Genomic DNA, 16,129 nt, shown 5'->3' on the forward strand with positions numbered 1-16,129 from the left:
CGAGAACAAAAATATCTTAAATTGTTCTAAAGTTAAGATTTTTAGTTTATAATTTCAAGAGAAAATAAATAATGGCTATTCTCTAAATAGCTTTCCCGAGAATGACTATTTGTGCGCTTGCCTATAAGTTTGTTGTATTTAAGAAGAAGATTTTGGAATTTATTATCTAATTATTTTTTGCAATCCAAATTAGAAAATGTATAATTACCTGTTAAATCTGTTCTATTAATTAATAATCCCTGCATTTATTTCTTAATTATTGCACAGAATCAATCATTAAAATTTTCTTTAAAAGATTTGCATAAATTATTGCGTGAATTATAGATTATGTAATCTGATATCTTTTCTAAACCAAGTAGGTACTAACTAGTCCCTCCATTTTATTTTATGTGAAGGAATTTATAATATGAGGATTAAAACTCTAAATTTTCAATATGAATTCATGCATAATTTCTTAATTTACATGCGGAAAGTTTTCTTAAAAAGTACCGGAAGTAGCAATAATATAATTTTTTTTTAAAATAACATTTGAAAGTCGTAATTAATTAAACAAATTATGGACTTCCCAAAGAATAGTAGTGTCACATCAAATGAAATAAGTGGAATAAAAATTTAACTTGGACAAGTAAAGTGAAAAAGCTAACAAATTAATTAGCTTCTTTACTTATTTGAAAAGTATTTGAGTAAGTTGAAAATTAAAAGATTGTTCTTTTCTTAGTGTTGGTTGAATTTTTCAAAAAAAAGCCTTTTGAATCAAACGCCACCTCAAGTAATCCCTTTCCTTGTTTCAACTCTTAATAAAATCATTAAATAATGAGATCTCAAAAACTTTTAAGTAGGACATTAAGTTAATTTCACATTAAATATATGATTACTAAAATAAGAGGTGTTTAGGTGGTCCATAGGAAAATGGCCAGCTGTGCAATAACAAGAAAGTGACAGAATTAAAATTTGAGGACACGTTGGTGATAATTGATGGACCACAAGACCTAAATGCTGGTGCCTTACTTTTGTATACTTTTTTGCATAGAATATGGTTGAGTTGTGGGGCCCGAGAAGAAAAGGACGGGAATGGGACCCACCCACGTTTACCCATGTTAGGGCCGGATTAAATTTGAATTCAGATCAGGAACATGACGGACTTGTGTAATAGTCCTCACGATTCCATCATGGCAGCGAACCCGAACTGAGCCAATGCCAACTATTGCACAAGTTGCATTATTGCCCATTACTACGGTTCCTCCACTTTTCTCGTAGCTGCTAAACCAGTCTTTTCGGAACGTCATATGCAGAGTACAAGCAGAGTCTAACACCCATTTGTTTTCATAACTACTATTATTATTACACGATGTTGTTAGTACATAATCATTATCAAAATTATGTACCTGTTCAACTGTAGATGCACTCGCCTTTTCCTTGGACTTTGACATTGGGCAATCTCGTTCAAAGTGCCCCTTCTTGCCACAACCCCAACACTCTGTATTCTTCTTGTTCACACGAGACTTTGATCTGTGCTTTGATTTGGTCTTTCCCTGTTGGCTAGTCCGGCCTCTTACAAAGAGGCCACTTGCCTGGTCATCTCTATCTCCTTCAATGTGCCTCCGCACATCACTAGAGTTAAGTGCCTGCCGCACTTGCTCAAGCTTGATAGGCTCCTTGCTATACATCATTGAATTCTCAATATCACGATATCCTGAAGTCAATGAAAATAGCAAAGCACATGCAAGCGTCTCCTCCTCCCTTTTAATTCCTGCAATCTGTAAGTCCATGACAAGTTTATTAAACGCATCTAAATGATCTTGTAACGAAGTACCTGGCCCCATCTTAAATGTGTGAAGACGCCGTTGTAACAACATTCTTGTTGTCACTGATCGGTCTTGGTATAGCCCTTCTAGCTTTTCCCACAACTGTTTGGCCGTCTCTTCGGTACCCGTACTCACTTCACAAAGCACGTTAGGTGCAAGGGATAGTTGGATTGCACTCAATGCATCCCCTTCAATCTTCTCCTTGTCGGGAGCTGATATATCCGTAGGATACTTTCTGTCAATAGCATGGATTGAACCTTCCCTCCGCAGTAACGCCATCATCTGGATCTTCCAGATATTGAAGTTGTTGCGTCCATTGAATCTATCAATTTCAAACTTCATGGAACTCATATTTGCTTGTTCTTTCTCCTTGGATCGTTAAAGAATCCTGTCGCTCTGATACCAATTGTTAGCGGAAACGTAAAAGAAAGAACACAAGATTTAACGTGGTTCGGATCAAAATAATCCTACGTCCACCAGAGAACAATTGCCCTTTTAATATTAACAAAGGAAGGGGAGATTTCCCAATTACACTTAAGAGAATTTCTCTCTTAACTCTCTACTCACTACAATGTATTGTATTATTTTGGGATGATTTCTACAAGTGAAGGAGTGCATCTATTTATAGAGGTAAAGACCTCCTCTTGATGTCATTGGTGACATCAAACTACCTCCTCTTGATGTCATGGGTGACATCAAAGGAGGAAGCTTCCTCCTAGCATCCACACCAACTCTTTCCACCAACTCTTCCAATTGGCATGCCATTGTTGACTAAACATAAACCAACATTTTCAGCATGCCATTGTTAACTAAACATAAACCAACATTTTCAATCTCCACCTTGGTTTGCGTTTCGAGCGTGTGAACAACTCTGGCCAAAACTTCTAAGCTTACTGGGCAACCCCGTTGTAAGAAACAAGAAGAATCAAACCATTGTTGAACATACCACCTCCACCTAGCAACTGTTCTCTTCGGAGTTGCATCAGTTGATGCACACCCCCGCCAAGTCCTTGCAGTGTGCAAACTTAGCGAGCGGGACTATCTTGGTCAACATGTCTGCAGCATTATCGTCTGTGATAACCTTCACGACCTTGATAGTTCCCTCATCAATAACATCTCGAATAAAATGAAATCTGACATCAATGTGTTTAGTGCGCTCATGAAATCTCTGATTTTTCATTAGATGAATAGCACTCTGACTATCACATCTAAGAGTTGATTCCAGCTGAACCAAACTCAATTCCGCTACTAAACTTTTCAACCAGATAGCTTCCTTTACCGCCTCCGCTGCTGCCATGTATTCTGCTTCTGTCGTAGACAAAGCGACAATCGACTGCAAAGTCGACTTCCAACTGACGGCACTGCCAACGAGGGTAAAGATGTATCCAGTTGTGGACCTTCTTCTGTCAAGATCTCCTGCATAGTCAGAATCCACATAACCGAGAATTGAAATACCTGTACCACTTTTTCGAAAGGTAAGACCAACACCAGAAGCTCCTTTGAGATATCTCAATATCCACTTGACAACTTCCCAATGCCTCTTTCCTGGGTTGGACATGTATCTACTTACCACACTTACAGATTGAGCAATATCTGGACGTGTGCATACCATAGCATACATAATACTACCAACTGCACTGGCATAAGGAATCTTTGACATATGCTCCACCTCATCCTCGGACTGAGGCATTTGTGACTCTGAAAGTTTAAAATGAGGAGCTAATGGTGTACTTACAGGCTTGCACGTTTGCATATTGAATCTTTCGAGAACCCTTTCAATATACCTCTTCTGAGAAAGATGTACAACATCGTCTTCTCTTGAAATCTCCATACCAAGGATTTTCTTTGCAGCTCCTAAATCCTTCATGTCAAATTCCTTACTCAATAGTTTCTTCAAAGCATTTATCTCTGTAATGTTGTTAGCAGCAATAAGCATATCATCAACATACAACAGTAAATAAATCATTGAGTTACCAGACATCTTCTTGTGATACACACAACTATCAAATGCACTCCTTGAGAATTCATGTGTAGTCATGAATGCATCAAACCTCTTGTACCACTGTCTAGGGGATTGCTTCAAACCATACAAAGACTTCTTTAGTTGGCATACGTGATCTTCTTTTCCCTCAGCTAGGAAACCTTCAGGTTGATCCATATAGATTGTCTCTTCTAGATCACCGTGTAAGAAAGCAGTTTTGACATCAAGCTGTTGAAGCTCCAAGTCAAATTGTGCAACCAATGCTAGTAGCACGCGAATTGAGCTATGCTTCACGACCGGAGAGAAAATCTCATTGTAGTCAATTCCCTCCTTTTGGCTGAAACCTTTTGCAACCAATCTCGCCTTGAACCTAGCATCTTCCACTTCAGGAATTCCCTCTTTCTTTCGGTAGACCCACTTGCATCCAACTGTCCTCTTCCCCTTTTGTCTTTTCACTAAGACCCATGTCTGATTCTTGTGAAGAGACTCCATCTCTTCAGTCATGGCTAACCGCCATTGTGCGGCATCCTTGCAAGAAGTTGCTTCAATATACGAGGAGGGCTCCAGATCTTTAATCTCTTCTTGTGCAGCTACGAACGCATATGCAATCAAGTTTGCTTGATTTATAAGGCGTTCCGGTTCTCGTGTCTGCCTCTTCTCCCTCCCCTTCGCAATTGTGTATGGTTCATTGACAGCAAGTTCTTCAACGCCTACATCTTCTGACTCATCTTTAACCTGAGTCTCTTGATCCTTTTCCTTGGCAAGCTCCACCGGAAGCTCCACCTGCTCGTTGTTCTTGTTTCCTGAAAACTCCACGGAAACTTTACGGGGATCAAGTATAGAGGATTCATCGAAGGTGACATCTCTACTAACTATAAATTTGAGTAAAGACAAACACCAAAGTTTGTACCCTTTTACTCCATCCACATACCCTACGAATATGGCCTTCTTAGCCCTTGGTTCAAGCTTTCCTTCATTAACGTGATAATAAGCTGGACACCCAAATACTCGTAAGTATGAATAGTTAGAGGGTTCACCTGACCATACCTCATTCGGAGTCTTAAAGTCAATTGCCGATGCTGGAGATCGATTGACAATATGAGCAGCAGTGTGAACTGCTTCAGCCCAAAATACTTTGGACATTTTGGCTTGTAGGAGCATACAACGAGCCTTTTCAAGAAGAGTTCTGTTCATTCTCTCGGCAACTCCATTCTGCTGTGGGGTATGCCTGACAGTCCTATGTCTTGAGATCCCATGAACCTTGCAGAATTCATTAAACTCTTCATTGCAAAACTCCAAGCCATTGTCTGTGCGAAGATACTTGATTTTCCGCTCCATTTGATTTTCAACCAAAATCTTCCACTCTTTAAATGCTTCAAAAGCATCACTTTTTGCCTTCAAAAAATACACCCAAACCTTTCGTGAGAAATCATCAATAAAAATGAGAAGATACCTCTTTCCGCCCTTCGATGGAAGTTTAGAAGGACCCCATAAATCTGAATGGATGTAGTCTAGCACTCCTCTTGTCTTGTGTTTGCCAGTGCTGAAGCTGACCTTCTTCTGCTTCCCTAGAACGCAGTGCTCACAGAAGTCAAGCGTGCTGATCTTCTCACCTTCCAAAAGTTTACGATTGCTCAACATCTCCAGTCCACGTGCGCTCATATGACCCAGTCTCATGTGCCATAGTCTTGCCTTGTCATCATTAGATAACTGCACTGTAGATGCATTTGCAGAGCCAACAATGGTGCTTCCGGCCAATGTGTAAAGGCCGTTCTCCAGCTTGCCTTTCAGCATGACTAAAGAACCTTTAGTCACCTTCATAGTTCCTGCTTCGCTCATGTACCTGTAGCCTTGTTCATCCAGAGTACCCAAGGAGATCAAATTCTTCTTCAGATCAGGAACATGACGGACTTGTGTAATAGTCCTCACGATTCCATCATGGCAGCGAACCCGAACTGAGCCAATGCCAACTATTGCACAAGTTGCATTATTGCCCATTACTACGGTTCCTCCACTTTTCTCGTAGCTGCTAAACCAGTCTTTTCGGAACGTCATATGCAGAGTACAAGCAGAGTCTAACACCCATTTGTTTTCATAACTACTATTATTATTACACGATGTTGTTAGTACATAATCATTATCAAAATTATGTACCTGTTCAACTGTAGATGCACTCGCCTTTTCCTTGGACTTTGACATTGGGCAATCTCGTTCAAAGTGCCCCTTCTTGCCACAACCCCAACACTCTGTATTCTTCTTGTTCACACGAGACTTTGATCTGTGCTTTGATTTGGTCTTTCCCTGTTGGCTAGTCCGGCCTCTTACAAAGAGGCCACTTGCCTGGTCATCTCTATCTCCTTCAATGTGCCTCCGCACATCACTAGAGTTAAGTGTCTGCCGCACTTGCTCAAGCTTGATAGGCTCCTTGCTATACATCATTGAATTCTCAATATCACGATATCCTGAAGTCAATGAAAATAGCAAAGCACATGCAAGCGTCTCCTCCTCCCTTTTAATTCCTGCAATCTGTAAGTCCATGACAAGTTTATTAAACGCATCTAAATGATCTTGTAACGAAGTACCTGACCCCATCTTAAATGTGTGAAGACGCCGTTGTAACAACATTCTTGTTGTCACTGATCGGTCTTGGTATAGCCCTTCTAGCTTTTCCCACAACTGTTTGGCCGTCTCTTCGGTACCCGTACTCACTTCACAAAGCACGTTAGGTGCAAGGGATAGTTGGATTGCACTCAATGCATCCCCTTCAATCTTCTCCTTGTCGGGAGCTGATATATCCGTAGGATACTTTCCGTCAATAGCATGGATTGAACCTTCCCTCCGCAGTAACGCCATCATCTGGATCTTCCAGATATTGAAGTTGTTGCGTCCATTGAATCTATCAATTTCAAACTTCATGGAACTCATATTTGCTTGTTCTTTCTCCTTGGATCGTTAAAGAATCCTGTCGCTCTGATACCAATTGTTAGCGGAAACGTAAAAGAAAGAACACAAGATTTAACGTGGTTCGGATCAAAATAATCCTACGTCCACCAGAGAACAATTGCCCTTTTAATATTAACAAAGGAAGGGGAGATTTCCCAATTACACTTAAGAGAATTTCTCTCTTAACTCTCTACTCACTACAATGTATTGTATTATTTTGGGATGATTTCTACAAGTGAAGGAGTGCATCTATTTATAGAGGTAAAGACCTCCTCTTGATGTCATTGGTGACATCAAACTACCTCCTCTTGATGTCATGGGTGACATCAAAGGAGGAAGCTTCCTCCTAGCATCCACACCAACTCTTTCCACCAACTCTTCCAATTGGCATGCCATTGTTGACTAAACATAAACCAACATTTTCAGCATGCCATTGTTAACTAAACATAAACCAACATTTTCATATTCTTCATTAGAATATTAAGCTAGGTTTGGATTTTTCAAATTAGAATATTGTGGTATCTTTAGCTTGAATAATATATTCCAAATTAAAACATTATGGTCTGTTTAGTTAGAATATTGTATTCCAAATTAGTATGTATGGTAAATTAGGTTTGGATTGTATTCCAAAGTAGAATATTATGATATGTTTTAGAATGTATGGAGGTATAGCGTGTAATATTTTTGGGATATTTGATGTAATTTCAAAATTTAGGTATATCATGAAAGTGAGTTTTATAAACGGGTATATCATGTAACTTCCCCTGGATTGAATGAACAATTGTGTGAAATTAAAAAAATAGCCAGATTTACATGTGGTAATTGAAAAATAGCCACAGTTTTAAAAGTAATCAAAATTTAGCCACTTTTCATGTAAAAATAAATTTGAACGAAAACATTGTTCAAAATCCGGAAAAAATTCCAGCATAATATACCGGAGTTCGAATTTTTTACATATGAACTTCTAGCATAATATACTGGAGTTCGAATCGTTTACATGTGAACTTCCAACATAATGTACTAGAGTTCCAGCATAATATGCTGGAAATTCATACAGAGGTGATCCAATCTCCAGTATATTATGCTGGAACCTTTTGTGTTGCAGTAAAATAGTGACTATTATTCAATGACTTTGCAAATGCTGGCTATTTTTTAATTCTCAGTCCGAAAACTGGCTAGCCCGTGCTATTTGCTGTGTCAAAAACAGGAAAGAATCGAAGGGTTTGATTCGTCTTTGAAAAAAGCTACTAATTATTCCACTATATATATTTTCTTTCTATATCGTGCTGTTTTTTCTAAATCTTTTTATCAATTCTTTACTAAATTAATGACAGACATTGAATAATTTTTCGGATAGTGCTTTTCGCATTTATGCCATCATAATAGATTGCTTAGTATTTAAATTATATATTTCCCGAAGCATTTAAATTGTCAGGCTTCTCAACGACTTGAATCATTTATTTTTTTGTAACGTTATAAACATTAAATAAAACCCATAGTCTTAATGGTATTATTCGATTATCAATAAATTGTGAAGTAAACACACCAAAAAACTAACCGTTTGAATTTTGATAAATCGTTGTTGTTCACTCCTTTTCTGTGCATATATTGCATGTTGTTACTTAAGGTGTAAATCGTTCAATTTTTTATTGTCTGATGATAATAAGCCAAAGTTATTATAACCTACAAAGTTCAACTGAAATATAAGTTGCAATATTTCTTTTTATATTTAATTAATGACATTTGCTTTCATTAGAATGATAATGAGTTGGGAACATGTGTGGTTCCTAATGAGGATAAAAAAGCATATAAACTTTTCTATCCAAAGGACCTATAAATCGCTTTCAAAAAGTTTTGAGGATAAACTTTTCTATGGTTTTTTCATGTGAAATTAAACATATCCAAATATAAGGCTTCTGTCTTTTGTACCTCGTCAGAGATGCATGTGGGTCTTCTTCACTTTGGCAAGATTAGATTTATATGGGGTAGATATATAAACAAAAAATTAAAAAAAAAAAAAAAAACAGAAAAGCTAATAGAATTATTTGGTAAGCAATGATTATGTTTTCAGATATGAGTTTGAAACTTAGGAGTTTAAAGTGCAGGCATTTAAAACTTATGAGTTTAAAATTTTAGTCCTTCTAAGTCACTGAAATCTAAATTAATAGTAATTTATACATATTTAATTGATTTCTTAAAATAAATATAAATTTGGACCAAAATTCCGTCAAACCCTGATCTTTATTTTTATATAATTAACCATCAAATATCCAAAATTTACTGACCCGACTAAAAAGAAAAACGCTTCATACCAATGGCTTTTTCTTTCATAGAGCTCGAACCCAAAATCTCAAATTAAATATGGAGAGATCTCATCCATCACACCGCGCTCCTTGATAGTCATTTCACTGATCAATAGAGTAATGACTGAGAAAACTTCTTCAAATAACGAATATAAGTTGCTAAAATTAATTTGTAAGGTTTTGATTTTAATATGTTTTCATGAATACATGTACAGATTAATTACTTTAATTAATACGATTTCTTTTTATCATTCTTTTTATAACGACAGGTGACTAGTGATACATCATTCTATATCAGGAAAAGCAAGAAATTAAAAAGAACATCTTAATATAATATAACAAAACGATTTCTCAGATATAGTCAATGCAGAAGAGTAATATAGTAATATAGTTTCAGAAAAGTACTCAACCAGTGGAGAACGTTAACTGTCCATGCATGGGTTTCTTGCTATTGCAGTTTGCATAGACCACAAGCTGAATCATGAATTAAAATGCTACACGTCTATATGCCCACAATTATGACATCAAGAAATAGGAATTAAAATAACTATGTCAAACGTGACTAATATATAGATTGGTCCATATTGAATCAAAACATGTACTAGAGGTGGATTCAGGATTTAAAGTTTATAGGTTCCTACCGTAATCTCAAATTAATATACAATAATAACTGAGTTCACAATTAAATATTTTATATATTTAGTGAATTTCTTAATAGAAATCCGGCGTCAAAGCAAATTATAGGGTTCCCAAGAATCCATGCACAATGCTCTAGATCCGTCATTGCTACAAAAATTTTCCCTTTTCTGGGGCCTACTGCATATATGAATCCAATACCTACACAAAATTGTGATACACAAAAGGGGTCGATTGGTTTGAATTTTAGGAGATATACTCTACACATAAAAATCAGCATATTTTTTTAGTACAATATTTAGTTGATATTTAAGTAGTTATAATTTTTACATATAAATCAGCATTGATTAATACAACGTTTAGCTGCTATTCTTCATAAAAAATACTTTGGGCTAATATATACTAATACATGAATTAAAACAATAAAATATCCAAACTAACCCTCATATAATAGTATGAACATTATGTTTAAAAATTAAGCAATACTTTTGATTTATAGAATATATACTAATATGTAATATATCAAATTAAACAATCAACGAGAAATAGTTTCTACATATACTATCATTGTATTACTAACCGTATATTACAATTTTGACATTACAAATTCTCGCATTATATAAATATTAAAACAAGAAAGTTACCATATATAATTGACATTATGGTTATGCCAAGTAGCAAGCTAATAAATGTCAATAATATATGGTAACTTTATTCTATATTTGACTATTATATATATCTAAAATTTGAATTAAAAGATAATTTTGAATTTATAGATAAAGTTTTAAAATTCGAATTTAAATTAAAAATAAAAGTTATCTTTTTTATCATGTTATCATAGTTAATTCGGTTAATGATCATATGCAATCATGTTAGGAACTTTTGTTATTTTTCTAATTATTTAAATACTACTTCGCCTCTAGAAAAAAAAAACTACTCCATATAACTATAAAACTCTTTCACATTTAAAACCCTATAAGTATAGTTCTTTGAAACACTGTAACGAGATTTGAATAAAACGAATTTCTTTTAAAATAAATGTAATATATAGCGTACACGTCTATGTTTATCCAAATAACTAAAAGGAGTTTACAAAACCAAATAAAAGTTTACTTACATATATAAAAAAGTAACCATACATGCTGGAGAAAGAAACATCACAAAATCAGTCAATATTAAAAAAAATTATTTTTTTTTCTTCTTGAAGAATATTTGTTTGAAGAGTCAATTTGCATAAATGGACATAAAACAAATAACAAAACTTTGGTTATAAAATTGCTATCATTAATTTCAATTTAGCACATTCAAGGAATTGAAGGGTATAAGCTGAAACTCCTTTATTTAGCTGTAGTCAAGCCAATATTGAAAGGGTATAATATTTTTTTCGTTGAAGAATATTAGTTTTGAATCATTAGATTATGTGAAATATTTTTTTTTAAACTCAACAAGAGAGAAATTGGTTTCTAATTGATAGTTTCTATGGCGACTTTTTAAGTGTAACAAAGAGTATATAAAAAAATTTGTATGACGTGAAATATTTTTTTTTTAAAATATAAACAAATTATTTCGAAAAAAATCTTTGGTTTTTTTACTTCAAAGATAATAAAAAGATATGATATTTTTCAACATTAGTAGAGAGTTTTAAAATTATTATAATAGAAGTTATATCATGGATAAACTCAAAAAACCGAAATCTTATGGAATATTTACATAATATCCGGTCATATTTATTATTTACTTTTTATAGCTAATATAAATAGATGATAGATAGACAACGCACGATTAGACACATATTATATATGGATTATATATAAATTACACGTCATTCAATTTTTTAGTTTAAGCGGTTGGGTGAGCACCTATTTAGGCTGATTAGATAAAGCCAAAAGAAAAATATGAAATAATTTCAACCTAAGACTAAAAATATAATTAAAGATTATATGTAGACAATTTTTATTAAAACTCATCATTTTATAGTGAAATAATTTAATTTTTTGTAACAAAAGAAAGAATGGCATAAAAAATAAGATAAAAGAAAATAAATATTGAAAAAAATATTAGAAAGATCTAAAAAACAGAAATAAAAGATGACAACAAATTTCTTCTTATGTTTCATCATTGTTAAGTATAAAAAATTTGAAAGTTAATCTCATTGATTTCATATATAATTTTTTTTCAACTCAAATACATAGATTATAAGATAAGGATATCTTTGAATATTTTTTTAATTTACATTATGTGTCGTTTTTAAAAAATCACTATTACTAACAAACTGATATGATATTCGAATTTGAATTGGAATGCAATTTGAGTAGTTTGCATTGAGGTTAAACCAAGTATGATGTCGAAAAATAAACTACTTGGCAATTTTAAGACAATATATCCAATATTTTATAATAATAATCAACTAATTTAACATTTAATGATTCAAAGAATAAAAATTTTGTATATGTAGGGTACTAAAAATTCAAATTTTGGGGCTAGAGATATCGATAAACTTAAAGTGGAGTCATACTGAAATAAATCTGGCCAAAGAATCATTTAAATTTTTAGATAGCCAATTAAAGTGAATTTTAAATTAAGAATAATATCTTCACTTGCATCATTACAAAGATAATCATTATTATAATATACATAAAGTTTTAGAAATTAAAATTTCAAAATAGAAATATATTTTGAAAGATAATATCATACCAAATAAGAGTTCAAGTCTTAGTATAAGAGTCACGCCGTAATCAAAGAATCGTTTATATCGTGTCAACCTTTGTGCTTTGCCATAAATATGAGTTATTATTTCACTTTGTGGCTATTTTTATGTTCCAATGACACCTATGAGAATAGTGCAAAAATAAAATTATCACTACGAGAATTGAGAAAATATTTGTCTTTTTTCATGTAGTGTTTCTTAATTAATATCTGACAATTATCTATAACTGTTTAGAAGGTTTAAATATTAAGGTTATTTACATATAATTCAATAACTCAGATATTTAACATGATGAATGTCAAATATCAAAATAGAATAAAAAAATTCACTAGCTAAAGAATTTTTTTATATTTTTAGATAGCCAACTAAAATGAGTTTTGAATTAAGAATAATAATATCAATTACATTATTATAAAAATAATCATTATTGAAAAATAAAGTTTTAGAAACTGAAATTTTAAGAAAGAAATATTTTTAAGAGATATCAACACACCAAATAAAAGTAAAATGTAGTAAAAGAGTTAAGTCTTATCCAAAGAGTCATTCATTATCTCAATATTTGATTGTTTTGCCATAAATATGAGTTATTATTTTGCTTCGTGACAATTTTTAAGATCCAATGACACCGGCAAGAATGATATCAGAAAAAAAAAATAGAAGAAATGGTTAATTTTTTTCATGTAGTTAATATCCAATGATTATCTATATTTACTGAGAAAGTGTAAACTTTAAGATTATTTACATACAATCCAAATAACTTAAATATTTGACATGATTAGTGTCCGTGCATCCGCACGGGTACTAATACTAGTAAATTATTTAAACCAAAAAACTCATGACCGCATAAAGTCTCGGACCCTCCCCGTAAGCAAGTTAATCGTGACCATCAGAAGTATATGACTTATTTTTTTTCCAAAATGTAAAGATTCTGCATATTTTAATTCACATAACTCATAGCATAGTCTGTATGGGTCCAAATTTGACCGATCACGACCAACGACGAGTACGACAAATGACCGGGTATCTTCGAGTCGACGTCCCAAGGGAGACGTCCCAAACTAGTTGTGGCCACCAAGAATATCAACAAGGAAAACGTGGTTACTCTCCTTCATTCAGCAATAGACCACGTCGAGGTACATTCTATAAACTTGACTTGGGACTGGCGTAACCGCTTCGCAGCCTATTTGCAGGATGGAACGCTCCCGCAAGATAAAAAAGAAGCCAAAAACCTCCGGGTACAGGTAGCCTGATACAACCTAGTAAATGGTGATCTCTACAAAAGAACGTTTGGTGGCCCCCTAGCCAAATGTCTTGGGCCACATCAAACAAGGCTAGTACTGTAAGAAGTACACGAAGGGCACTACAACGCCCACACAGGAAATCGTGCCCTCGTCCGATGACTCATCCGCGCTGGGTACTACTGGCCTACCATGAAAAATGAAATCACGGACTATGTTCGGAGATGTAAACAATGTCAAAAGTATGCCCTTATGATACATCAAGCAGGGGAACTCCTTCATTCCGTCACTTCGCCATGGCCATTCATAAAGTGGGGAATGGACATAGTCGGCTTCCACCCAGCAGGACGAGGTAAGGTACGCTTTCTTTTGGTTTTAACTGATTATTTTTCTAAATGGGTGGAAGCAGGTGCATACAATCAGATTCGTGATTAGGAGGTTATGGCGTTCATATGGAAAAACATTATATGTCGTTTTGGCATCCCCAAAGAGATCAGCTCCGACAACGGACCTCAGTTCGTCGGAAAAAGAACGATTGAGTTTTTTGAAAAATGGCACATCAAACGAATACTCTCCACGCCATATCACCCTACCGCCAATGGTCAATCCGAATCCTCCAATAAAATAATACTGAATATATTGAAAAAGAAGTTTGAGGATGCTAAAAAGGCTATGGCCCGAACTACTACCGGAAGTATTATGGGCATACCGTACCACGCCAAAAACCAGTACAAGAGCAATGCCATATTCACTGGTCTACGGGACTGACGCAGTTATACCCGTCGAAGTCGGAGAACCCAGTTTGAGATACTCCAACGAGAGCGGAACAAGCAACGACGAAAGTAGGCTACAAGATCTGGATGAAGTCGAAGAACGGAGAGACATGACCCACATAAGAATGATAGCCCAAAAGCAGCAAGTAGAAAGATACTACAACAAGAGAGCCAAGGTGCGACCACTCAAAGTCGGAGACTACGTCCTCAAGGCCAAAACACAAGCATCAAAAGACCCTAATGAGGGAAAATTGGGAACGAACTGGGACGAACCATACAAAATCATAGCTGCAGCAAACAAAGGAGCATTCCAGTTAGAAACAATGGAGGGAAAACAACTCCAAAACAACTGGAATGTCGCCCACCTTAAGTACTTCCACTTCTAAAAGAAGGCGTCACCTAAGTCGTACTCTTTTTCCCTCACCCGGGTTTTGTCCCAATCTAGTTTTCCCGGGAAGGTTTTCAACGAGGCGGCAAGGGAGACACCCCAAGGGTCGAAGTGCAGTTCATTACCTCGATCCATCAACATGATCTCCAGAGCGAAGTAATGAAGGGACTGGATATAGATAATCGAATCTCCATTGTATGTGCAGAGTCGACATGTGATTATCACAAGAATTTAATCAAATCTCCATTATATGTGCAGAGTCAACATGTGATCCTTACAAGTATATAATTAAACCTCCATTGCATAAACAAAGTCGTCTTCCTACGGGAATACGATCAAAACCTCCGAGAAGAAATGGCCAAGGCCATCGACGATACTATGAGTTCGACCTCGTTCGAACTACGACGGGATCCTACTCCGACGACAGCTCGTAGCAACATCCCAATGGCCAAGGCCATCGACAATAATGTGAGTTCGACCTCGTTCGAACTACGATGGGATCCTACTTAGACAAAAGCTCGAAGCAACATCCCAATGGCCAAGGCCATCGACGATAATATGGGTTCGACCTCGTTTGAACTACGACGGGATCCTACTTCGACGACAGCTCGAAGCAACATCCCAATGGCCAAGACCATCGACGATAATATGAGTTCGACCTCGTTCGAACTATGACGGGATCCTACTTCGATGACAGCTCGAAGCAACATCCCAATGGCCAAGGCCATCGACGATAATATGAGTTCGACCTCGTTTGAACTACGATGGGATCTTACTTCGAGGACAGCTCGAAGCAACATCCCAATGGCAAGGCCATCGATGATAATATGAGTTCGACCTTATTCGAACTACGAAGGGATCCTACTTCGATGACAGCTCGAAGCAACATCCCTATGGCCAAGGCCATCGACGGTAATATGAGTTCGACCTCACTCGAACTACGACGGGATCCTACTTCGATGATAGTTCGAAGCAACATCACAACAACCGAGGCCGACAGCAATAACAGGGGTTCAATAAACACAAGAAAGGACAAATCGACGAAATAAAGTTTATATTACATCAAAATATTATTTACACTTGCCCTTAGAGGCGGGCTCAAGTATGCCCCGCAAAAACCCCAAAACAAAAGTAAACATAAACAAAGACTACACATCACCCCCGGGGGGAGGGGGTAAGCATCTTCGTACCACGAATCAAAGGCAAGGCAGTTCGCATCATTAGAATTGATGTCGTCCCTGTCAAGTATGAGGGGGTCATACCCTCATGTTGCGAGCTGCATGAGCTTCGATGTGCACGGGCCGGAGCTCCGCCTCAGTAGCCCTTCTCTCGGCGTGAAAAGCCTTATACACGTC

The 16,129-nt window shown here is 35.8% G+C and overlaps 1 protein-coding gene across 1 annotated transcript; it reads left to right on the forward strand.

Moving 5' to 3' along the window:
• The first annotated feature begins 14,352 nt into the window (after positions 1-14,352).
• On the forward strand, positions 14,353-14,772 carry LOC138871363 (uncharacterized). Its single transcript, XM_070149235.1, has one exon. The coding sequence runs from the start codon at positions 14,353-14,355 to the stop codon at positions 14,770-14,772; it is 420 nt and encodes a 139-aa protein (XP_070005336.1).
• The last annotated feature ends 1,357 nt before the right edge of the window (positions 14,773-16,129 follow it).

Source organism: Nicotiana sylvestris, chromosome 6, assembly GCF_000393655.2.
Source record: "Nicotiana sylvestris chromosome 6, ASM39365v2, whole genome shotgun sequence".
Classification (NCBI taxonomy): Eukaryota; Viridiplantae; Streptophyta; class Magnoliopsida; order Solanales; family Solanaceae; genus Nicotiana; species Nicotiana sylvestris.